Source organism: Scyliorhinus canicula, chromosome 15 (assembly GCF_902713615.1).
Source record: "Scyliorhinus canicula chromosome 15, sScyCan1.1, whole genome shotgun sequence".
Taxonomy (NCBI): Eukaryota; Metazoa; Chordata; class Chondrichthyes; order Carcharhiniformes; family Scyliorhinidae; genus Scyliorhinus; species Scyliorhinus canicula.
In genome coordinates this window covers 7,728,259-7,754,549 of record NC_052160.1, presented here as the reverse complement: position 1 = coordinate 7,754,549, position 26,291 = coordinate 7,728,259, and the positions used below count along the sequence as shown (strand labels likewise).

At 45.9% G+C, this 26,291-nt stretch overlaps 1 protein-coding gene across 1 annotated transcript in view; it reads left to right on the top strand.

Annotated features, from left to right (window-relative positions):
• wdr90 (WD repeat domain 90) overlaps positions 1-26,291 on the top strand; it is a 100,888-nt gene that overhangs the window by 13,644 nt on the left and 60,953 nt on the right. Inside the window, exons 4-14 of the mRNA XM_038820874.1 lie at positions 4,451-4,627; positions 10,421-10,559; positions 13,216-13,386; positions 14,049-14,172; positions 15,264-15,334; positions 15,832-15,941; positions 21,461-21,691; positions 23,248-23,310; positions 24,090-24,158; positions 25,337-25,447; positions 25,949-26,094. Coding sequence (XP_038676802.1) covers positions 4,451-4,627; positions 10,421-10,559; positions 13,216-13,386; positions 14,049-14,172; positions 15,264-15,334; positions 15,832-15,941; positions 21,461-21,691; positions 23,248-23,310; positions 24,090-24,158; positions 25,337-25,447; positions 25,949-26,094 — 1,412 coding nt within the window. The remainder of the gene's footprint in view (positions 1-4,450; positions 4,628-10,420; positions 10,560-13,215; positions 13,387-14,048; positions 14,173-15,263; positions 15,335-15,831; positions 15,942-21,460; positions 21,692-23,247; positions 23,311-24,089; positions 24,159-25,336; positions 25,448-25,948; positions 26,095-26,291) is intronic.

Here is a 26,291-nt window from a genome sequence, read left to right as displayed (position 1 = left end):
GACTCTCCCTCCACTGTACTCCCGTGAGCCAGCTGACTTCTGCTGACCTCGGCAGCTCCCGCTCTAACTCCGACCCCTCCCAATATGAGGTCCCCCCTCCTCCCCTGCATCAGCTCCTGGGCACCGCTTCGGCGCGGGAAACCCTGTCTTGTAACCCCGCCCCTCGCCACCAGCTCCACCCCATTGTCCCGCAGCGCGGGAAACCAGAGAAAAGCCCGCGCTTTCACACTGCCCCACCCCACCAATGCAGCTCCCAAACTGCAGTCCCAACCCAACCACCAACTCCGTACAAACAAAGACACAGATCAACCACAAACCCCAGTACCCCCCTTAGAACACAGAACCATAACCCACATCGTCCGAAAGCGAGAGAAAAAAACAAACACAATAACCCGCTACAGCATAAACAATGATACATGATTAGAATAGAAAAACTCCCACAGCCCCCAATCTCTAGTTCGAGTCCAGCTTTTCAGCCTGCACAAAGGCCCACGCTTCCTCCGGGGACTCAAAGTAGTGATGTCGGTCCTTGTAGGTGACCCGCAGGCGCGCAGGCGGCAACATGCCGAACTTCACCTGCTTTCCATGGAGCACCGCCTTCGTCCGGTTAAACCCGGCTCTCCGCTTGGCCACCTCCGCACTCCAGTCCTGGTAGATACGCACTACCGAATTCTCCCACTTACTGCTCCTCACCTTCTTGGCCCATCGGAGAACACACTCCCGGTCACTGAACTGATGGAACCGCACCAGCATCGCCCGCGGGGGTTCATTCGCCTTAGGCCGCCTGGCCAGCACTCTATGGGCCCCCTCCAGCTCCAGGGGCAGATGGAAGGATCCTGCCCCCACCAGCGAGTTCAACATCACGGCCACATAGGCCGGCAGGTCCGACCCCTCCAGCCCCTCCTCGAGGCCCAGGATCCGCAGGTTCTTCCTCCGTGACCGAAGCTACATCTCCTCGAACCGATCTTGCCACTTTTTATGAAGTGCCTCGTGTATCTCCACCTTCCCCACGAGGGCGGAAACCTCTTCCTCGCGCTCAGAGGCCTGCTGCTGCAACTCGAGTATCGCTGCACCCTGGGTTGTCTGGGTCTCCAGCAGCTTACTCGTCGTCACCTTCAGGGATTCCAACAACTCCCCTTTCAGCGCAGAAGGGCCGCCTGCTACTCCTCAGCCAACTGCCTCCACTCCTCAGGGGCTCCACCGGCCGCCATTTTGTCCACCTTCCCCCGCTTTTCCAGGGGAGCTGCTGCCGTTTTTCTCCTCGCCCCACTTCGAGTCCGAACCATAAATCCCGGGGGGTTTTGCTTCAGACCCCTTTATCCATCGGGAATCGTCGAATCAGTGTAGTTTGGGGCCCTTAAAAGAGCCCACAAGTCCTTTTAAAGCGGGAGCTGCCGAACGTGCGGCTTAGCTCCGCATAGCCGCATCCGGAAGTCCCTCCAGTCAGAGAGATCTAGGTGTACAGGTCCACAGGTCACTGAAAGGGACAACACGGGTGGAGAAGGTAGTCAAGAAGGCAACGGCAGCTCTTTTCAAACGTTAGAAGGGTATTGAACGTGGTTCTGGCACCAGCGGAGGGGAAGGAAATAGAGGTGGTTGTGGCATTGAACGCTGAGAAGGCGTTTGACTGGGTAGAATGGGGGTACTTGATGGCAGTTGTGGAGCGGTTTGGGATTGGACCAAGATTTGTGAACTGGGTAAAGCTACTATATAAGGAGCCGAGGGCGAGTGTCCGCACAAACAACATCAGCTCAAGATACTTTTCTCTCCACTGTGGGACTAGGCAGGGATGTCCTATGTTCCCCCTGCTGTCCGCACTTGTGATTGAGCCGTTGGCCATCGCATTAAGACGTTCCGGGCTTTGGAAAGGAATAGTGCTGGGAGGGGGGGAGAGGGGGAGATAGCACATAGGGTGTCGTTATGTACCGTTGAAATGCTGTTATACGTGTCGGAACAGAGTGTGTCAATAGGGGGAATATTGGAGCTGCTTCGGGTGTTTGGGTCTTTCTCAGGGTACAAACTAAATCTAGACAAGAGTGAGTATTTTGTGGTGTCTCGACCAGGGGTGGGGGGCAGGGGTGGGGGGCGGGTTTTGGGGGGGGGGGGGGGGGGGCTGCCATTCCGTAGGGCAGAGACTCACTTTAGGTACCTGAGGGCGCAGGTTGCCCGGGAGTAGGGGCGGCACCGCAGGTACAACATTTCTAGTTTGGTGGGGAGAGTGAAAGCTGATCTGGCAAGGTGGGATGGTCTCCCTCTGTCACTGGCGGTTCGGGTGCAGACGGTTAAAATTAACGTGTTGCCGCGATTTCTATTTATTTTCCAATGCATGCCGATTTTCCTGCCAAAGGCTTTTTCCAGAGAGATTGAGGGAATGATTACTTTGTTCATATGGGGAGGGAAGGTGGCCAGAGTTAGAAAGGCGCTGCTACAGAGGGGAAGGAAGACAGGGGGTTTGGGTCTTCCGAACCTGATGTATTACTACTGGGCAGCAAATGTGGAGCTGGGTCAGAGGGGTTGATTCCCAGTGGGTCAGAATGGAGGAGAGTTTGTGCAGGAGGTCGGGACTGAAAGCACTGGCAACAGCGCCGCTCCCGATGGCCCCGGGCAAATACTCAGGGAGTCTGGTAATAATAGCTTCATTGAGAATTTGGAGGCAGTTTAGCCAACACTTCGGGTTGGGGGCAGGGTCAAGGGAAATGCTGATTCGGGGCAACCAAAGATTTGAGCCAGGGAAGTGGGATGGAAATTTTCGGAAATGGGAGGAGATGGGGATTAAGACACTAAAAGATTTGTTTCTTAGGGGTTGGTTTGCAGGATTGAAGGAGCTGGAAGCAAAATATGGGCTGGAGCAGGGGGAAATGTTTAGATAAATGCAGGTTCGAGATTTTACCAGAAAGGAGGTACAGAGCTTCCCGGTGGAGCCGGCCTCCACATTGCTGGAGAAGGTGCTGACGACAGGGGGACTGGAGAAGGGAGTAGTGTCGCCCGTTTACGGAACTATTTTGGAAGAGGAGAAGGCACCACTGGAAGGGATCAAAGCAAAGTGGGAGGAAGAGTTGGGAGAGGAGGCCGTATTCGGGGTGTCGGACCAGCCAGGGTTGGAAACGGGTGCGGATGCAGATGTTGTAGCCTTCGCCTCGTTGATGGCGAAGGCTACACCATCAGTACATCCGTATTGAGCAACCTCTCCACCCTGTGCCCTGGCGTGATGGGGGGGACCTGTTGGAATTCTTGACTCTTGAGAAGGTTAAGTTTGAACTGAGGGGAAGGATGGAGAGGTTCTACAATTCATGGGCATTATTCATTATGCACTTTCAAGAACTGGATAACATCGAACATTAGTTGGGGGGTGTGGGGATGGGTACTGTGTGTGTTAATGGTGACTATGGGTGATTCCTGATTCCTTTTTGTTTATGTGAACATGCGGGCTAATGTTTGGGGTTTGGTGGAAGGATGGGTTTGTTGTTATCGATATGGGGATTGACATATTTGTTACTGATTATTGTTTATTGTTGGTGGGTGTAAATTTGGGAGAAAATGTGAAAAAGGAGGAGAATAAAACTTTTTTTAAAAAAGAAGGCATACGGCATGCTTGCCTTCATTGGCCGGGGCATTGAGTATAAACATTGGCAAGTCATGTTGGAGCTGTATAGAACCTTATTTAGGCCACACTTGGAGTATAATGTTCAACTCTGGCCGCCACACTACCAGAAGAATGTGGAAGCTTTAGAGAGGGTGCAGAAGAGATTTACCAGGATGTTGCCTGGTATGGAGGGCATTAGCTATGAGGAGAGGTTGAATAAACTTGGTTTGTTCTCACTGGAACGAAGGAGGTTAAGGGGCGACCTGATAGAGGTCTACAAAATTATGAGGGGCATAGACAGAGTGGATAGTCAGAGACTTTTTCCCAGGGTAGAGGGGTCAATTACTAGGGGACATAGGTTTAAGGTGCGAGGCGCAAGGTTTAGAGGAGATGTACGAGGCAAGTTTTTTTTTACAGAGGTTAGTGGGTGTCTGGAACCGCTGCCAGAGGAGTTGGTGGAAGCAGGGACGATAGTAACGTTTAAGGGGCATCTTGACAAATCCATGAATAGGATAGAGGGATACGGACCCTGGAAGTGTAGAAGATTTTAGTTTAGACGGGCAGCATGGTCGGCGCAGGCTTGGAGGGCCGAAGGTCCTGTTCCTGTGCTGTACGTTTCTTTGTTCTTTGTTCAATGAAGATAAACGGGGGTGAGGAGGGGACATTTTCTCATAAAGGGTGCTTATTCCTTACGTTTAATAGCAAGTACATATCGAATTTTTGACCACAGGGATATGGAGGAACATTTGATAAATTCTGTGTGGGGTAGTAGAGAGATGATTACAACCATAATTGTAGATAATTAAACGAATTAATATTGAACTTTCAGAATTAATTGATGGATGTTATTTCTGGATTCTTTGTTAGGATAAAACCTTGAAGTGCACGGTGTATCGCATCCGAGGCCCCATCCCTCCTGGTAACTACATTCAGTTACCAAAAACTAGCACCCAATCCCTTGGACTAGTTGGTCGCTACCTTTACCTGCTCTTCAAACCAATTGTATCCAAATACTTTGTGGTTCACTTTGATACAGTCATTGAGGTATGTGATAATTAGTACACATTTGTTGGCATGATTGCTCCTTTAGCAGTAGAATGATCTAACGCAGTTACTGAAAAGTCTGAATTAATGTTCATAGGTGAAGCTGCAATGTTCATTAACATCATTCAACCAATTAAACTGCACCATTGTAATTCACCAGCAGGTATGGTTGTTTCTGGTTATAATGAAGCAAAATGGGCATCTGGACATGATGGAGAACCATTTGTTTATTAATGGTCAGTGTTGATTGAAACAAAGGAAGCTTTAGACTTGTATAGAATTAATAGCAGACCCCAAATTCCTTTCAACTCCCGCTACAAAGGAAACAAAAAGTAATGAAACCAGATGGACCACTCTGCATCGACCCAGGCACCAGAAGCGACAACGGCAAACCCAGCCCTGTCAACCCTGCAAAGTCCTCCTTACTAACGTCTGGGGGCTTGTACCAAAATTGGGAGAGCTGTCTCTCAAACTAATCAAGCAACAGCCTGGCGTAATCATCCTCACTGGATCACAGCTAACAGACAATTTCCAGACACCACCATCGCCATGCCTGGGTATGTTCTAACCCACCGGTAGGACAGACACAGCAGATGTGGTGGCACAGTGGTATACAGCCGAGAGAGAGTTGCCTTAGGAGTCCTCAACATCAACTCTGGACCCTCTGAGGTTTCATGGCACCAGGTCACACGTGGGCAAGGAAAGCTCCTGCTGATTACCACGGACTGTCACCCCTCAGCAGATGAATCAGTATTCCTCCATGTTGTACACCACTTGGAGGAAGCACTGAGGGTGGCAAAGTTGCAGACTTGTACTCTGAGTGGGGGACTTCAATGTCCATCATCACGTGTCGCTCGGTAGTACCACATAGATAGGTGGATTGGCCATGCTAAATTGCCCGTAGTGTAAGGTTAATGGGGGGATTGTTGGGTTATGGGTATACGGGTTACGTGGGTTTAAGTAGGGTGATCATTGTTCGGCACAACATCGAGGGCCGAAGGGCCTGTTCTGTGCTGTACTGTTCTATGTTCTATAGATGGAGCTGGCCGGGTTTTAATGGACATAGCTGCTAGACTGAGATTGCCACAGGTAGTGAGGGAACAAGTAAGAGGGGTAACATGCTTGACTTCATCATCACCAACCTGCCTGACGCAGATGCATCTGTCCATTACAGTATCGGTAGGACTGACCACCGCACAGTCCTTGTGGAGACAAAGTCCCGTCTTCACATTAGGATACCCTTCTTGGTGTGTGGCACCACTACAGTGCTAAATGGGATAGACTTCGAACAGATCTAGCAACTCAAGACTGGGCATCCATGAGGCGCTGTGGGCCATCATCAGCAGCGGAAGAATTTTATTCAACCACAATCTGCAACCTCATGGCCTGGCATATCCCCCACTCTATCATTATCACCAAGCCAGGGATCGATCCTGGTTCAATGAAGAGTGCAGGAGGGCATGCCGGGAAAAACACCAAGCATGCTTAAAAATGAGGTGTAAACCAGGTGAAGCTACAACACATGACTACTTGTGTGCCAAACAGCATAAGCAGCAAGAAATGAGAGCTAAGCAATTCCACAACAAAAACATCAGATCTAAGCTCTGTAGTCCTGTCACATCCAGCCATAAATGGTGGTGGACAATTAAACAACTCACTGGAGAAGGAGGCTCCGCAAATATCTCCTCAATGATAGAGGAGCCGAGCACATCAGTGCAAAAGATAAGGCTGAGGCATTCGCAATAATCTTCATAGAATTTGCAGTGCAGAAGGAGGTCATTCGGCCCATCGAGTCTGCACCAGCCCTTGGAAAGAGCACTCAACCTAAGCCTACACCTCCACCCTATCCTCGTAATTCGACCTAACCTTTTGGACACGAAGGGACAATTTGGCATGGTCAATCCACATAACCTGTGGACTGTGGGAGGAAACTGGAGCACCCGGTGGAAATCCAAGCAGACACGGGGAGAAAGTGCAAACCACACAGACAGTCGCCCGAGGCCGGAATTGAACCCGGGATCCTGGAGCTGTGAGGCAGCAGTGCTAGCCACTGTGCCACCTTTCAGTGAGAAATGTCGAGTGGATAATCCATCTCCGCCTACAGAGGTCACTAACATCACAAATGTCAGATTCACTCCACGTGATATCAAGAAACAGCTGAAGGCACTGGATACTGCAAAGGCTATGGGTCCTGACAAAATTACAGCAATAGTACTGAAGACTTATATTCCAGAACATGCGCATTCATAGCCAAGCTGTTCCAGTACAACAACTACAACACTGCTATCTACCCTGCAATGTGGAAAATTTCCCAGGTGTGTCCTGTTCACAAGAAACCGGACAAATCCAACTCGACCAATTACCACCCCAGCGGCCTACTCTCAATCAAGTGATTTAAGGGGTCATGAGCAGCGCTATCAAGCAGCACTTACTCAGCAATAACCTGCTCATGGATGCTCAGTTTGGGTTGCGCCAGGTTCAAGCATGGACAAAAGAGCTCCAGTGGTGAGGTGGGAGCAATTGCCCTTGACATCAAGGCTGCATTTGATCCAAGTATGCCATCAAGGAGCCCTAGAAAGCCTGGAGTCAATGGGAATCGGGGGGATCTGGAAGATGGTTGTGGTGGTTGAAGGTCAATCTACCTCAGTTCCAAGACATCACTGCAGGTATTCCTCAATGTTGTGTTCTAGGCCCAATGAAATGAAATGAAAATCGCTTATTGTCACAAGTCGGCTTCAAATGAAGTTACTGTGAAAAGCCCCTAGTCGCCACATTCTGTTCGGGAGGCTGGTCTTCAGCTGCTTCACCAATGATCTTCGTTCCATCATAAGGTCCGAAGTGGGGATGTTTGCTGATGACTGCACAGAACTCAATACCATTTGTGACGACTTAGATACTGAGCCAGTCCATCTCCAAATGCAGCAAGACCTGGACAATATCTAGGCTTGGGCTGACAAGTGTCCAGTTACATTTGTACCACACAAGTGCCAGGCAGTGACTATCTCCAACAATAGAGAATCTATGCATTGCCCCATGACATTCAGTGGCATTACCATTGCAGAATCCCCTACTATCAACATTCTGGGAGTAACCATTGACCAAAAACTGAACTGGACTTGCCATATAAATACTGTGGCTACTAGAGCAGGCCAAAGGCTAGGAATCCTGACTCCCAACTACAAAACACGTCAGGAGTGTAATGGAATACTCTCCACTTGCCTGGATGAGTGCAGCTCCAACAACACTCGAGGAGCTCGACACCATCCAGGACAAAGCAGCCTGCTTGATTGCCCCTCCTCCCACTAACATTCCCTCCCTCTACCACTGACCAACAGTAGCAGCAGTGTGTACTGTCTACAACAGTGTTCTTCAAACTTTTTTTCCGGGGACCTATTTTTACCAACAGGCCAGCCTTCGGGACCCAACCCGGCCGACCTTCAGAACCCATGCCGGCCGACCTGCACGACCCACCATTTTCTCTCACCTTGTTTGCTGCTGACAAAAATGGAGGAAATGGTTTTGAGTCCCTTTGGCCCTCATACACACTCCTCCAATGGAACCTGTTGGATGAAGGTGAAACCTTCCGGTGTCGAAAAGTATGGTGTCTCCAGCTGTACAAAGTTCTGTATCTTTTTCCTGTAAAATTTTGTCAAATAAAACCCCCCGAACTTGTAAAAACAAATAATAAAAATAAAATGAATAAAAGAAATGAAAAAATTAAAATTAAATGAACAAAAGAAATGAATAAAATGAATAAACCCCCCCTCCCCCAAACTTGTAAAACAAAAAGCTGCGATCGTTAATTTTTTTAAAAGCGGCTGCGCTGCGCATGTGTGCCCGATCATCGGTGCGCGTGCGCATAGTTTTGCGCATGCGCACGGATGATCTGGCACGCATGCACAGTGCGGCTGCATTTTTTTTACATGTTCGTGGCCGTTTTGAAGGCCGCTTGCAGCCGGCGTTAGTAACAGCCGGCTGTTGCGCGCACGTTTGCGCAATTGGGAGCGCCGCAACGGACGGCTCCCTGACCCTCCCGACACCCGCCCCGAGTTTGACAATGCCTGGTCTACAAGATGCACTGGAGGAACTCGCGAGGTTCCTTAAGCAGCACCTTCCAAACCCACAACCACTACCATCTAGAAGGACAAGAGCAGCCACCACTTGGAAGTTTCCTTCCAAGTCATTCACCATCCTAACTTGGAAATATGTCACCATTTCTTCACTGTCACTGGGTTAAAATCCTGGAACTCCTGCCTAACAGCACTGTGGGTTTACCTACACCTCAGGGACTGCAGCAGTTCAAGGAGGCAGCTCACCAACACTGCCCCAAGAGCAACTAGGGTTGGGCAATAATTGCTGGTCCAGATAGCGATGCCCACATCTTGTAAATGAATAAAACAAATACTCCAATCAAATCAGTAAGGCGTAAATATGTTTGATGATCTCCTATGAGTTATTTGATCCAACAGAGGGCAGTAGAGCGGAGCTGCTGATTGGCTGTTGTGGGGAAAATTTGCATCAGTGAATTGCGGTCACTGTATCCAGAACATGTACCTGAGCAAGACACCCTCTGTGTTCAAGTGAAGGCAAGCATCCAGCAGAGAGCAGTCGAGCGGAGCTGCTGATTGGCTGTTGCGGGGAAAATTTGCATCAGTGCATTGCGGTCACTGTATCTTGAAGGTAGTTTGTGGAGGAGCTGTTGTCAAGTGACAACGGTAGGATATAAAAATAGGGGAGTCCTGCTAAAACTATACAAGGCACTAGTTAGACCACACCTGGAATACTGTAAGCTGTTTTGGTCTCCTTACCGGCATTGGAGGTAATCCAGAGAAGGTTCACTAGGCTGATCCCGGGTATGGAGGGATTTTTTTAATGAGGCGAGGTTGAGTAGGTTGGGCCTGTACACATTGTAGTTTAGAAGAGTGAGAGACAACTTTATTGAGCCATGTAGGATTCGGGGGGGGGGGGCTTGACAGGGTAGATGCTGAGAGCTTGTTTCCTCTTGTGGGAGAGTCTGGGACCAGGCGACATCATCTCAAGAGTAAGGGGTTGCCCATCTCAGACAAAGAGGAATTTCTGCGCTGAGGGTAGTGAATATGTGGAATTCTTTATCGCGGAGGGCTGTAGAGGTTGGGTCATTAAGTATGTTCAAGGCTCCGATAGACAGATTTGAATCAATCAGAGAATCAAGGGTTATGGGGATAAGACGGGAAGTGGAGTCGCGGTTTTTCACATCAGACCAGCCAACTTCTGCTCATACCTTTATGGTCTAATGGTTGATGAATGATGGAAATCCAGTAGATATCAAGATAATTTGACAAAAATTGAGGTTACAGTTTCCTGGTTAATAAAAAAAATCTATCCTAAGTACTTTTCAGAGTTACTTCCTTTAGATTATAGATGATGCATTTGAAAGAGCAAAATGGCAAACATGTGAAGATACTTTTTCATGTATATTTATGCTATTTCCTACTTATCACCTTGCCTTTCTGTTCTTGTGTGCCACTTCTCAGCTAAGGCAGGGCACTGCTGCCATGCCTGCATGAAGATGTATGAGCACAAAGCACGATTTGATCTGTGTTCATAAGCACAGATGGGAAGTTGCTGATAAAAGACTGAAACACTAAAGTGAACCTGGTAGCTCTGTTGTATATTGAATCATTTACCTTCTTGGTTTAATCTTGGTCACTAATTCTAAGTGAAACGTCTGTCTGGGGATTGGACTATGCAACGTTGTTACGGGAATCATTCATTGCAGTATATCTGTGAATTGTTAAATCCATCTTTCTCCAGGGGAGTCAAGTCGTTCGGATTTCATTCTCCAACCTCTTCAAAGAGTTCAAATCTACAGCCACGTGGCTCCAGTTTCCCTTTGTTTGTGGTGCAGTTGAAGGCTCTGTGTATAATACCACTGCAAAGACTGCAAAACAAGGTACTTTGGGTAGAGTTCTCAATATGTTTACCGTTCTTTCCTTTATTATCTCAGCATCTCAGTTGCTCATCTTTCGAAAAAGCACCAGTTTATTTATGGTTAATTTGCACATTTTATTGACGTTTTATATCCAGGTATAGTAAAAGAACAATCTGGTGTCTATGATCCCATGGCTGTGTCTCCACAGCTTCTGGACAGAAATGTTCAGAATCTAAGATCTTCCTTCACAATGCTACTTCCAATTAAACAAAACTAAGTGCCCATGAGGACTTGTGCTGATTTCTTTGATCTGAGCATCGAGATTCACCCACTGTTTGTGTGTACAGTAGTCCCCCGTTATACCGCGCTCCGCAATACCGCGGTTCGCGATATACGGCGGGGGGGCTTATGGACCCCAACTGTCAGCTTCCCTCTCCGGATCAAAGTGAGCCGGCCGCTGAAATTGACACTGCCGGCTGCTCTCTCCCTCCAATCAGAAACATTAAAACTTAAAAGTTGGATTGGAGGGAGAGAGCAGCCGGCAGTGTCAATTTCAGCGGCTGGCTCACTTTGATCCGGAGAGGGAAGCTGCTCGCTCACTGAAACAATCAGCCGGCCGCTGAAATTGACACTGCCCGCTGCTCTCTCCCTCCAATCCAACTTTTAAGTTTTAATGTTTCTGATTGGAGGGAGAGAGCAGCCGGCAGTGTCAATTTCAGCGGCCGGCTCACTTTGATCCGGAGAGGGAAGCTGCTCGCTCACTGAAACAATCAGCCGGCCGCTGAAGTTGACACTGCCGGCTGCTCTCTCCCTCCAATCCAACTTTTAAGTTTTAATGTTTCTGATTGGAGGGAGAGAGCAGCCGGCAGTGTCAATTTCAGCGGCCGGCTCACTTTGATCCGGAGAGGGAAGCTGCTCTCTCACTGAAACAATCAGCCGGCCGCTGAAATTGACACTGCCGGCTGCTCTCTCCCTCCAATCCAACTTTTAAGTTGTTAAAAATGCAGCAGTGCTTGTTTTAATTAGATCCACGATGGGGGTTTTAAATTTATTTAAAACGCCCATCGTGGATATCCGCGGCTCGGATGTAACGCGGGTGGCTGTCTTGGACCCCAACACCCGCGTTATAAAGGGGGACTACTGTATTCTCTTTTTATTTGTCCCTGTGGGAAAGCACTAAACTTCACCGTATTGGTCGCACAACCAAGGTCGGGAAGTTGAGGTGTGAAATGGGGTGAACCATTGCCCAATTACACTATTGCTGAGTTTATTGACGTTCTCAACGTTGCTGCATTTGACTTGATTAAATAAGGTGTTGTATTCCAGTTATATTTGTTCTATTTTCTTGTTCTGTGTTTTTTGTTTGCAGCTTTTCATGTTTGCTTCACTACATGATGCAGGCAAACCAAATTAATTGGCGCTGCTCTGATTTGTTTGGCTTGGCTCATGTCCGGCTCCTTTAATTCCACCTTTTATTTGGAAACCTGCTGAAAGGACAGGCCGCAGTGCCCCCTCCTGATGCTTACAAGTTAAATTCATTTGTGTCTTTCCCATAATTCAAATAAAATTAAACATTCATGTTAATTTCACAGCCTCCATTTGACATTCCTGAACCACAGAGCGAATGTATAGCGGGTCTCGGGAGAAACATGAGGTCATTACCCCTCTTTACAGGATTCGGGCCCAGATTCATACTGAATTTAATATTCTCCGTGATCTCAATATTCACGGAAATTTTGGGTCGCTGATGAGCTGGTGGCTGGAGGTCTTCAGTGATGCACATTAATTTTTCCACATTACTTTTAATGCAATTAGTGTCATAATGCATTTAGCATCACAATGCACTGATATTGGTACTAGCTTCACAAAGATTGGGAGTTTGCACATGCCCATGCCAAATTTTGAAAGACCACGTGGAGTAGCATCAAGAAAATGACCAGACAGGACGTCTGAATTGTTGTGTATAAACACAACTCTTACAGGGAAAAGGACTGCAACTTCTGACCAATCTTGCGCACACACAACTCGTAATATTCTCTGAAGTAGGGGCTGGTTTAGCACAGTGGGCTAAGACAGCTGGCTTGTAATGCAGAACAAGACCAGCAGCGCGGGTTCAATTCCCGTTCCAGCCTCCCCAAACAGGCGCTGGAATGTGGCGACTAGGGGCTTTTCTCAGTAACTTCATTGAAGCCTACTTGTGACAATAAGCGATTATTCTTATTCTTCTTCTGAAGTAGACTAGCAATTCAATCGTTGACCAATCTTTTGCCTAAGAAGTTGTTCACGCTTTGAAACAAATAAAGATGACAACTTTTTTTAGCGTCGGCACATCCTAAAACACTTCAAAAGTTGCATTTGGTTTGAACAGACACAATTTATATGATTTATTTGGTTCTGTGCTTATATTCACCTGCAATAAGTCCAGTGCATTATCTTTCAGAAGATGGTGAGATTGTGAGCTAAATTCCGGTTTTGTTTATGAAAGTATAGTTTTTGACCTCTTTATCTGAATACTTTGTATCCTTATTTATCCAGTTCTTTTGATGCTTCTAAAGTGGTTAATTAAAGCAGAAATAGTGTTTACCACAACTACTAGATTCAAGTTTTTTCAAATAGGTGCATTCACTGAATTTCTGGGGCTAATGTATGTAATATTTTCCTTTACTTCTGAATGCAGACCTGGTAGGTCTTGCCCCTCCTGGTGTGAAATGGACATGTCTGATGATGGATCTGCAGTATCTTCTGTCATTTTATCTGAACCGACACTACAGCCATCTGAAGAGCATTAAGCTCTGCTCCAATATGTTTGTTAAGAATATCTTCACCAGTGACCTGATATTTGAGCCAAGTAAGTGATCACGTTGCTTTCGGGGACTAAGTGAGGTGGACAATGATCTCGGTGTGATCTGACATTCATAGAATGCATAGGCCTAACTACATAATTTATGTGTGGAAATGGTTGGTATTTGGCCAGGTTTGTGTGTTGTATCCAAGAAAATGAGGATAAATGAGGAAAAATAAATACATTGATGAACATAAGATTATGATAATTACCGACACGGGAAGCAATTTGACTCCTCCCCCATCCAAAACCAGCTATTCAACACCTTCCTGTTTAGATTTCTGTTTTTTCTTGAATAATTCACTACATTTCTTTCGATGTATGTTGTCCCTGTGTGCAAAGAAGAATTTCCTGTTATCCATTCTAAATTGAGCTTTTACTAGTTATCCTGTTCTTGCCATATAATGTAATGTTCCAGCTTATTCTTTTTCTCAGCCCATTAAGGATTACACCTCACACTCTGTGTTGAATAGCCATAGTTCCTCCTTTTCTCACAACTTAATTATGACATTAAACAATATTTAATGGAGAGATAAGAGAAGGTTGAAAATTAAGAGATCTCCTGATATGGTTGATGATGTGGTGAAAGCAGGCCTGGCTACATGTCTTGTGTGCTGAACCATGTCAATGTGCATCTCTATAAATTATTCTTTTTCTGCATTTTTTAGGTGTGACTGCCTTTAAGGCCAAGCGGGCAGGACTAGTGCTGCATGATGTCTCCCCAATGCCGCGAGAAATGGCTTTCCTGGAGCCCAAAGGAGAAAATTGGCATGATATTTATGATTATATCAGGTCAGCTGCGCTCTGCTTCAAGAGAAAAACTTCAATGGTTAGCAGTGATGTGGTGTTTAAAGAAATGTAAATTAGTTTAGCTCATTATCCAACCCTTGGGGCATTCTAAAGTGCTATATATGCAATTGAATATCTTTGAAGTACAAGTACACACCAATTTGTTTTTGGCCACGTTCTGTTGGCTGAGGAAGCGATATTGAGAGAAGCATAGGATTCCGCCTGCTTCTTTGAATAGTGTGTTGCAGTCTTTCATGGCCACCTGAGGAGGTGGAGGGTAGGGGTGGAGCAGTTTTTGTTTGATATTCCATCCAAAAGAAAGTGTCCCTGGCATTGGCGCACTTGCTTGGCACTGCACAGATATGTCAGTTTAGAATATGGCCCTGAAATTTTGCAAACTGACATTGCACCCCACGTGGAAACACCAGCTTTTCATCAATGTAGAGAAGTGTTCCAAGCTATCTGTCAAATGTGTACTTTGACAAAAATGGATGCTGTGCTAAAAGAGGAGTTATTATGTGGGTGACCAAGAGATTGGGCAGGTGGGGTTTTTAAATTTTAACAGTCCCAAACTCAAATCCAGCCCACTTGAGTTGGATTTGCCCACATTTGATTTGGGCTACGGATCCCTATCAGTGTCTATGCTCCAGCCCCCCTGTTCCCTGTAAGAACACTATTCACGATGCCCTATGCTACTCTTGCTCATGTATTTGCTTTGTTTGATCCCTTGTTCCACACTGTAACCAATCACTGTTTTGTCGATGTACCATTTGTCAATGTTCCCTATTGATTATTCTTGTGTCTACTATGTATGTACTGTGTACGTTCCTCAGCCGCAGGAAAATACTTTTCACTGTACTTTGGTACATGTGACAATAAATCAAATCAAAAAATCAAAGATGAACCTCCTCACTCCCCACTTCATCTCAACCATTCATGTGCCCCATTATTTGTTTATTCCCCTTGTGCGTATCTAGATTCCCATTGAATGTATCAATGCAAAATGGAACTGATTGCATCTTGTTTGGCACCATTACATCTAACTTTGTGTTAACTACACCGAGATTTTATCTGATTTGTGTGCTTAACTCCAGGTTCCCATCAGATGGAATTAAGATGCCATTTGACTCCATTCAAAAGGGACAGTCCAGCCCACCTACACCAGGTTAGAAATGCAGCTAACTTGAAACTCAAAAAGTTGCAAAAGACTTGAACTGTGTTTATTATGCATTATATTTTTAATTTTTTTATTCTCAAAATAATTTCAGAGATGCTGCATTGGCAGCTCTCGGTTTGTGTACAACTTGTGGCAATGTAAAGGACTGCAGGTTGATTCTTGCAGATCCTATGGTAGGCCACCAAGGATTTCTTCATTATCCAACACAAATGCCGCCTGTAGCTGGAAGATTTTTAACATTTAATTATTTACAATTTTATTCTAGGATGAAATAATCATGAATAGATTTACCATTTTGTACTGATCCTGCAAACCAGTCTCAAATTATGCATTTGTGTAGCCCAACCACCTTTGCACATGCCTATGTCTTTGATTCAGTCAGAAATAGTTAAATTTGCCCCTCTTCAGCCACTTCAAAAACTAGCATCTTTCTGCTGCAATTTCACCAATATGTATTTTCTAATTTTTAATCTTGCTTAACTAAGGTCATCCAACACAGTGCACTCCAGTTAGAACAAATCCACAAACTGTGAGTGTCAGTAAGGCAGTTCAAGACCGAATTTCCCTCATCCAGCAAATTACGAGCCCAGAGACGGTGAGTATCTGAGAAAAGTTGGCATACCGCTTTCTCAAAGAACTTAGTGAATCATCTCATCCTCAAGCTGCCTAGCGATTTCAGCAGATAACATTTGAAGTACAGTCACTATTCTTATGTATGAAAGAAACCACTTGCATTTCATTGTGCCAGGGCAACTCAATTATGACCTTTTGGGAAGACTGAATGTTAGCTTTGCATCTTACTTTAAAAAAAAAGTAATTTCTGACTATGCTGCGCTCCTCCGGCTGCACTAGTATCAGCTGGAATGATGTGCTCAAGTTCTGGGGTGGGATTTGAACCCAAAACCTTTTGATTTAGGCTAGAGTTCTGCCATTGAACCAATGCTGATGTTGCCGCAATCAAACAGTTGGTCAGTTTAAATCTAGCAAGATCTCTCAATAGTTGAAATGTATCTGTTATTGGTGCTTTTTGATTGATGGATGAATGATAACCAGGGCACTGAAAAAACTTGTTAGTCCTTAAATAGTGCCACAGTATCACTTGACGCTCCCTGAGCAGGGAGACATTCTATTTGATATCTTATCCAAAATATGCAATTTGACAGATTGCAGCTCTCCTTAATGAAGTATGGATAACGTACAGAAAACTGTTGAGTCAACATGCATGCAAAATTTGTAAATTTACTCCAATCTATCGGGGTTGACCAGAGATTTTCTGCTGCAGTTGGACATTCTCAGAATTTAAGGGTGTGAAGTACATTGTTTAACAAACAGAAGATTTTGAATGATTATTGAACATTTGCACATACCATAAATATTGGCACACAAAGCAACCTTTGAAGCCACAAAGAATCCTTTCAGGAACAACTTGTCCCTTGAGTATAAAAGTGAACTGCCAGCTTGGCTTGGGTGATTGCTATTTTGAAATGTCATCAGCATCAGATGCAAGGAGTAGCATGACTTAAACTCCTATGCATGATTTTACCACTTGTGCCCGATGATGAGGAAAACATGCAATTGTGGGGTGAAAAGTTGAGGCTGACTACTGATGTACCATCAATTGAACGCGAGATGAGTTGCTATACAAAAGTATGGCTTTAATCAGCTAGATGTTAGCCCTGCGGTCGATTACAGTATGTGGACGACCGCCGGGAGTACTGGGTATTTATACCCCACCCTGGAGGCGTGGTTAACTCAGCCTCTCGACCAATCGGGGAGCCGTCACATTACTGGTCTCAACCAATTGGTCGAGAGGCACATGATCGACCAGGGCCAATGGCAAGCCGGTGTTCTGCACCAATGGCAGGCAACCATGCTAATCATACCACCACATTCACCCCTTGTGGAGAAAGAAGCCGGGGGGGGGGTCAACAAGAGCTTGGGGGGGGGGGGGGGGGGGAGGGAGAACTGGTGGTATGAGTAGTAGTGAGAGAAGGAAAAAAAATGTATCCTTGGCTTCCCACTGGCCCAGACATTTAACAACAGTACATACTATCCATACAAGGTCCATGGTGGTGTTGAAAGGTAAATGGACTCGATCAGCCTTTTCGTTGCCCGTGACATCCTGGCAGACCGCCGCAGTGGAGTTGGTGACGTTGGTTCAGCCGATGGTGGTGGTTCCGCTGATGTCCTGGACTCCGGGAGCGATGGTCCTTGAACTGTCTCCGTAACCCGGGCTGGTGGTGGAGACGCCATGGATGGGGGAGGGGTGGCCTGAGTGGGGCGCTGGGGGAAAAAGAACATGGGGGGGGGGGGGGGCGCACGCCGGCGGGTACCAGGTCCCGGAGAGAGACTGTGTCCTGCCGACTGTCGGGGTACTCCATGTACGCATACTGCGGGTTAGCGTGGAGTAACTGGACTTGTTCCACCAACGGGTCGGACTTGTGCACCCGCACATGCTTCTGGAGCAAGATGGGTCCGGGGGCGGCCAGCCACGTCGGGAGAGGGGATCCGGAGGACGACTTCCTGGGGAAAACAAGAAGACGTTCATGAGCTGTCTGATTTGTTGTGGTACAGAAGAGTGAGCGGATAGAATGTAGGGCATCGGGGATAACCTCTTGCCATCGGGAAATCGGGAGATCTCTGGACCGGAGGGCCAGTAGTATGGTCTTCCAGATGGTACCATTCCCCCGCTCGACCTGTCCGTTACCCCGAGGGTTATAGCTGGTCGTCCTGCTAGAGGCAATGCCACTGTTGAGCAGGAATTGACGCAGCTCGTCGCTCATAAATGAGGACCCCCGATCGCTATGTATGTATGGGGTAGCCGAACAGGGAGAAGATGGAGAGGAGGGCCTTAATGACGGTTGATGTGGTCATGTCGGGGCAGGGAATGGGGAAGGGGAAGCGGGAGTATTCATCGATTACCGTCAGGAAGTAAATGTTGCGGTTGCTAGAGGGAAGGGGCCCCTTGAAGTCTATGCTGAGACGTTCGAAGGGGCGGGATGCTTTGATCAGATGCGCGCACTCGGGGCGGTAGAAGTGCGGTTTGCACTTTGCGCAGATGTGGCAGTCACGGGTTACTGTCCTGACGTCCTCGATGGAGAAGGGCAGGTTGCGGGCCTTTATGAAATGGTAGAAACGGGTCACCCCTGGATGGCAGAGGTCCGCGTGGAGGGAGCGGAAGCGGTCTATCTATGCGCTGGCGCAGGTACCGCGAGACAGGGCATCAGGAGGCTCATTGAGCTTCCCAGGACGATACAAGATATCGTAGTTGTACATGGACAACTCGATCCGCCACCGTAAGATCTTGTCGTTCTTAATCTTGCCCCTCTGTGCATTATCGAACATGAAGGCCACTGACCGTTGGTCTGTGAGGAGGGTAAACCTCCTGCCGGCCAAATAGTGCCTCCAATGTCGCACAGCTTCGACTATGGCCTGGGCTTCCTTTTGCACTGAGGAGTGGCGGAGTTCGGAAGCCTGGAGGGTTCTGGAGAAGAAGGCCACGGTCTGCCCGCTTGGTTCAGGGTGGCCGCCAGAGCTACTTCTGATGCGTCGCTCTCGACCTGGAAGGGGAGGGACTCGTCGATGGCGCGCATTGTGGCCTTTGCGATGTCTGCTTTGATGCGGCTAAAGGCCTGGCAGGCCTCTGACGACGGCGGGAAGATCGTGGTCTGAATGAGGGGACGGGCCTTGTCGGCGTAATTGGGAACCCATTGGGCGTAGTAAGCGAAGAAACCCAGGCAGCATTTGAGAGATTTGAGGGTATTGGGGAGAGGGAGTTCCATCAGGGGGCGCATGCGTTTGGGGTCGGGGCCTATCACTCCGTTATGCACTACGTAGCCAAGGATGGCTAGATGGTCGGTGCTAAACACGCACTTATCCTTATTGTAAGTTAGGTTAAGGAGTTTTGCGGTTTGGAGGAATTTTCGGAGGTTGGTGTCATGGTCCTGCTGGTCGTGGCCGCAGATGGTGACATTATCGAGGTACGGGAAGTTAGCCCGTAATCCGTACTTGTCGACCATTCGGTCCATCTCCTGTTGGAAGACCGAGACCCCATTTGTGACACCGAATGGAACCCTGAGGAAGTGGTAGAGGCGCCCATCAGCCTCGAACGCGGTGTACTTGCGGTCACTCGCACGGATGGGGAGCTGGTGATAGGCGGACTTGAGGTCCACAGTGGAGAAGACTTTGTATTTCGCAATCTCGTTTACCATGGTGAAAATACGGGGGAGAGGATACGCATCCAGTTGCGTAAACCGGTTGATGGTCTGGCTGTAGTCGATGACCATCCGTTTTTTCTCCCCAGTCCGGACCACCATTGAAAGGAACCCATACATTACAAATTACGCCCTTTAAAACAAAACCACTGGAAATAGGGACATAATACTATTTTAATGTGGCAATTAATTAATTTTGATTTAAACAGGGAAATTAGCATTGAGCAGGGAAAATCTTATATAAACATTGACTGTTATGCTTGAAGGGCGGCACGGTAACACAGCACCAGTGACACGGGTTCGATTCCCCGCTTGGGTCATTGTTTGTGAGGAGTCTGCACGTTCTCTCTGTGTCTGTGTGTGTTTTCTCCGAGTGCTCCGGTTTCCTCTCTCAAGACCCGAAAGATGTGCTGTTAGGTAATTTGGAAATTCCCAATTCTCCCTCAGTGTACACGAACAGGCGCCGGAGTGTGGCGACTTGGGGCTTTTCACAGTAACTTCATTGTAGTGTTAATGTAAGCCTACTTGTGACACTAATAAAAATGATTAGTTTTGTTAAATAATAGCAAAAATTAATTCAGTCTCAAAGTTGTTCCTGATGTTTCATACCTGGTTTTGGGGAGGGATCTAGTTAGTATGAAATAGTTAAGATTTAGGAATGTCGGAGCAAGAGTAGGCCATTCAGCCCCATAAACCTGTTTGGCCATTCAGTGAAATCTTGGCTGACCGGTGTCCTAACTCCATCTGACCATTTATTTTGTTCCTGGGACATGGGACTCTCTGGGCCGGCATTTATTGCCCAGCCGCATCTGCCCTTGAAGTGCAGTTAAGAGTCAACCACATTGCTGTGGACCTGGAGTCGCAGGTAGGCTAGATCAGGTGAGGATGGCAGAATTCCAGATTTCACCACTTGCAGTAAATCATAGAATCTACAATGCAGAAGGAGGCCATTCGGCCCATCGAGTCTCCTCTGGCCCTTGGAAAGAGCACCCCACCTAAGCCCACACCTCCACCCTACCCTACACCGCCACCCTATCCCGTAACCCCAGCTAACCTTTTTGGACACCAAGGGCAATTTAGCATAGCCAATCCACCTAACCTGCACATCTTTGGACTGTGGGAGGAGTCCGGAGCACCCGGAGGAAACCCACGCAGACATGGGGAGATCGTGCAGACTCTGGACAGACGGTGACCCAAGCCAGGAATTGAACCTGACCCTGGAGCTGTGAAGCAACTGTGCTAACCACTGTACCGTGCTGCCCCAGTGGCGGGATTTGAATCCATTACTCTGAGTCACTGGATTATTAGTCCAGTGACAATAACACTATGCCACAACCTCCCCAGTTGGCTTCTATAATCTCTGAATATAGTTTACTAGCCAAAGTCTACTAATCTCAGAATTAAATTTATTAATCCACTAGAATGTACAGCTTTTTGTCGGGATAGTTCCACTACTTTGACAACACTTTCTCTTGAATGACCTGGCTCTGAATTTAAGATTATGCCCCCTTGTTTTAGATTCTTCCACCAACAGAAAAGGTTTCTCTAGCCTACTAATTCTAAAAACCACAACAAAACATGATGTGTTAGAAATTAAGGCCTAGTTTACGGACGTAACTAATTGCAATTTAATAGTCTTTATGTGGAACCTTATTGACTGGCTGCCTTCTGTTATTTTCCTTAATTTAAGTTGTGTTTGCAGTAGTTTCAGTCTATCACCTGAATTGGACATTTGTTAAATTGCAGATTCCGTGAGAGCACACTATTCACAAATCTTCTGAAATAATTATGCCCAAAAACAAAGCAAAACCGTTAAAATTGAAGTTGAGAACTCCTCAAATAATCTAACCAATTCTGCACTTTTGCTACTTTATTCTTCAAGTGTTCCTTTCTGTTTCAGGCACCTTGTAGACGGAGATCTTCTCGGGTCATTACGAGCATCCCAGAAATACACTTGGATACAACTGTATCGCCCCATCGAGACAAAGATAGCAGAGGACGTGGGGATGAAGCCACAACTGAAAGTGATGACTGTATAGAAGTGGCTCCAGTAGATGATGGTGGAATTCATGTTTTTGCAGGCGAAAGTGGTAAAGTTGCAGTCCAAAGGTGCAGCAGTGATACAGAGGAGGTGAGCCTTTAAAAACGTAAAAACTGCTTGTATTTTCATCACAATGTAAGGGCCCTTCCTGTTAATTCCCCCATTTCTTTTACTTTGCGGTCATCGTTTTACATGGATATTTAGACATATATCTTTAAGTCAAGCAAAGGAAGTGAGGAACTCAAAAGTTGTAAAATGGAACACTGCTATGGAGGTTTAGCTTCTGAACAGAAAAAAAATCAGACTTTTTGGCACCCGAGAGAACGTAGGGATTTGGTTCTGTTGGTTGGATGGTGGCCAATGAATTGGTAAAAGGCTGTATTCTGCCCAGCGACAGGTGGTGATTGAGTCCTACCGAGTAGGATGGTTTTCAGAGAACCAAGGAAAGGAGAGTCGGATCCGGGACATTGCAAAGGGAAGCTGATTCTCTCGCATGCCAGAAATACCGCCTACCTGCTGTTTCCAGATCCTGCAGAGAGGTTTTTGAGACCCGGATGAATCTGCAGTAAAAATGATTACAGACTGAAAGCAAAAAACTCCCAACTGTATGCCTAGATTGACAAAAGGTGTACTGGATGGTGTCCACCTGAGACGAAGATTCTTATCCTTTTGCTTTCATCATTATTTTACACCCCTCTTTCCCCTCTGTTTTTGTCTGATTGATGTGTGTGTAGAGAGTGGGGTAAGTTAAAGGGAGGGGAGATAGGAATTAGATATTAGTTAACCAGTTGTATATGTTGCATATTTAATTATAGTTATTGTTACTAATAAAAATTAATTGTGTTTAAATTGACAAACCTGGTGACTGTAATTAGCGGCGAGCCAGAGACCAAAGACCAAGACAAGCTGGACAGAAATGGGACCCAGTTTCTCTCTGCTATCCACATTCTTGGCCAAACGCCTGGGATGAAGAGAAGAATTGTGGCGTCTCCTTTGTCACTGATGCTTTGACAGTGACTGCATGGAATTGTGTTTGTGGGGTTGAGGTATGTGCCGCTGCCACCCTACGTTCCAGCCCTATTTATCCGTTTTTAATGGGAAAACCTTGGATTCTACACAGTGCTATCCTACAGCAAGCACAGCTGTGATCAGGAATTTGTCAAGCGCTGCATCCATGGGTAATTTGCTGGAGTTTTACAGTTTTTTCCTGAGCAGTATAATTTGCTGCTGCGGAGGGGCCATCAGCAGATTTGCTACAAATAGCGTTTCTCTTTCGAAATGGAGAAACTACTTCTTTGAATGAGATTTGAACCTCTGTGTGGAGAATCACAATGAAATTCTATTTTTTTTTCTGTACCACAGCATTTTTGTACACAAAGTGCATCAGTGCATCATGTACTAAAGCATCACTGCCTCCTTATTCAGAGCATTGGATTGGATTTGTTTATTATCACGTGTACTGAGGTACAGTGAAAAGTATTTTTCTGTGAGCAGCTCAAACAGATCATTTAGTACATGAAAGTAAAATAAAAAGAAAATAAATAATAGGGCAACACAAGGTACACAATGTAAATGTAAACATAAATGTTTCCCTTCCCAGTTTTGTGTCGCATAATATATAAGGCCATAATGTCTTTGTTTTTCAGGCTATATGCACAAAGGTTCCTACTCCTACCAGACTTCTTTGCCAGAAGTTCAAAGACCCTCAGGTAGGTTACTAGACCCTCAGGTAGGACACTTGATCTGAAGATTTTCTTCAGCCAACATGACAGATCTTGTGGCTGAAATATTTTAATTTCGCAAACTTTTACAGGGACTGAGAATAGCAAACTGCGTTGTAGAACATAGAACAGCACAGAACAGGCCCTTCGGCCCTCGATGTTGTGCCGAGCAATAATCACCCTACTCAAACCCACGTATCCACCCTATACCCGTAACCTAACAACCCCCCCTTACCTTACATTTTTAGGACACTTACCCGCACATCTTTGGACTTTTTTCCTATTTAAGTTGTGTTAAGAAATATTCTTCGGAACACTACTTGTTCAGAATGAGCAATTTAGAACTCAATTGGAGTTAAATTAGAGCTATTTAAAATGAGCCATCATCCATTTGTGACACTAAACAATAGATTTTTAATATCTAAGCCATATCATAGCACAACTATTTTCCAGTGGCAACCCTCCACATCCTCAAACACACCACTGTTCGCCTCACTTCCAGAGCATTTAAATCCATTTTGGAGTCTCTTGCATGTTATGCCCACTCCTGTTACATGTGGGATCACGCATGAATCAATATTTTACCTTTAGTGACCTTCCACAAGATCCCACTGCTTTTCATTTAATTGTCCTGTTTCAAATTATTTATGTTTTGAGCACCTTGGGAGAGGCAAGTTACAGGATTTCCTATTTAAGTTTCTGCTACATATTATTGGTTTGAACTCTTTTGTACATTTTTCCATTCTGTTCAATCATTTTCTTTACAGGGGCTGCAGCCAGACCCGATACTAAAACTAAGGAAGATTATTGGATATGGAGGTTGCACTGTGAAATGTGTAAGTCCCCTTTGAACCCAGTGTGACATGGTGAAAATAGTTATTTGTTTTGATGTTTGCTTTTTCTCCTTTGCATTCTTTTTGTCTTGGACCCGTTTATATCCACACAAGCAGAGTCAAATGTTGTGGCGAGGTTGTTAGCTGTCCTTTTTGACAGTGGGCCAGCAGCTGCAAGTCATCTGCGATTAAAAAGAAAACGAAAGAGCGATGCATTTCCGTTGCCTTTTGTGATTGCCTCAACAGGTGCATTTTAGGCTCCAAAAATGTATGCAGGACGTACATGAGCAGAATGTACGTGAGAGATTACCTTTCTGCAATGGAATCACTTGTACTATTTTACCAACATTAAACACATCTCCAAATAAACAATGACTCTTTACTAGGATTTGCCACAATTGTCATTGAAATAGCATTATTACTCTTTTGCCATAACATTAGTAAGTTTGATCTTACTCATGGATCTAGCAAAAAGCACATCTGTGCAGATTTTGCTAGTTGGAGAGCTGCAAACATGACAATCATGTTTTAATCACTTGGAAAAACCTTCCATAATGCAGCAGTTTCCCAATTTTAAGTTATCTTGTAACTAATTTATTTTCTCTAAATCTGTGACTGAGGTGCTTGAACCTGCGACTCTTGATGTACTGGACTGTACCTTCCGAGCTCCCCAGCTTTGAATTGGGAGGCTACCCCAAGGATGCTCTGGGGAACCCTTCTTGGAACTTTGTAGGCAAGGTTTTCACGGCAATTGCAGACTTCACCGAGGCAATCACACTGCACCTTGAGCCACCAGGAAATGCAATTCAAATCGCAAACTTTGGATGGTTCCAGCTGAGTCAAGTTAGAATTATGAGTGCTTCTACCATCTGGGTAACTATTCTACAGACCCAGCCAGTCCTCTATGGTATTCCCAACCCCTGTCTGCCAGGGGAGCCCTCACCCCAACAGAAATTTCCAGTCGCACAGGACTCTTTTCCCCTCTCTTTCGTTTGCGAAAGGCCTAATTTTAATTTTTTGGGCTATTTGAAATACATTTTGCCTTCATGTAACCGTGGCTAGATTTCCTAGCCACAGTTGAAAAAGAAAATCTCTGGCCATAAATGGCATGCATGTACGTTGGTAAACCTTTTGATAATAATTGTAAAATATATTTTATAATGTTTGGATTAATCTATTAGGCAGCATGGACAAAATCTGGATCAGTTGTGGCCTACCCGTGTCATGCCGTAGTTGTGGCGATGGAAATTGACACAGGACAGCAGAGATTTTTCATTGGACATACGGACAAGGTAGAGTCGATGCTTTTGTTTTCTAATTTCTACATTCCTGTTTTCAGAAAGACTTGTAGATTACTTGGATATGTCCTTTGTCCAGGGGCCTTATGACCTGCTTCCAAATATCTGTCATTCTTAATTGATCACTGACTGGTGTGTTAGAATAGTTGGCCTTGATTTTAAATTGCTACTCTTCCTATCCACTTCCATCTCCCCTTTATAGAACATAGAACAGTACAGCACAGAACAGGCCCTTCGGCCCTCGATGTTGTGCCGAGCAATGATCACCCTACTTAAACCCACGTAACCTGTATACCCGTAACCCAACAATCCCCCCATTAACCTTACACTACGGGCAATTTAGCATGGCCAATCCACCTAACCCGCACATCTTTGGACTTACTGGTCCAATTAAACCATAGATAGCACATACTCTGGTGTCCAATCATAGTACCATATATAATGTCAGCTTTCCTGTCAAAGCCATCAGTTTCTCTTTTGTCTGATTTCTGGCAGGTTTCTTCTTTGACCTTTAATGGTAACTCAACACTACTCGCATCAGCACAGACTGGGAGCGTGAGTCTGATCAGAGTCTGGAACTTCAACAAAGGGAATTGCCTGGCAATGTTCAAGACCCACGTGCATTCAGTATCATCTCTCAGGTAAGGCTGAGCTACATCGTTGCTGTTGTGTTTTCCTCCTTGCTTTGTTGGTTATAAGTGAATTGAACAAAGTGATCAAAGGGTTTTTCATATTATTTCTCAAATTGCTTGTAGTCAGAAACCGAAACACAGTATCTATTACGTGTACTAAATTGAAGTGCTTTCTGTGATTAATTATTAAAGATTTAGTTAGAACA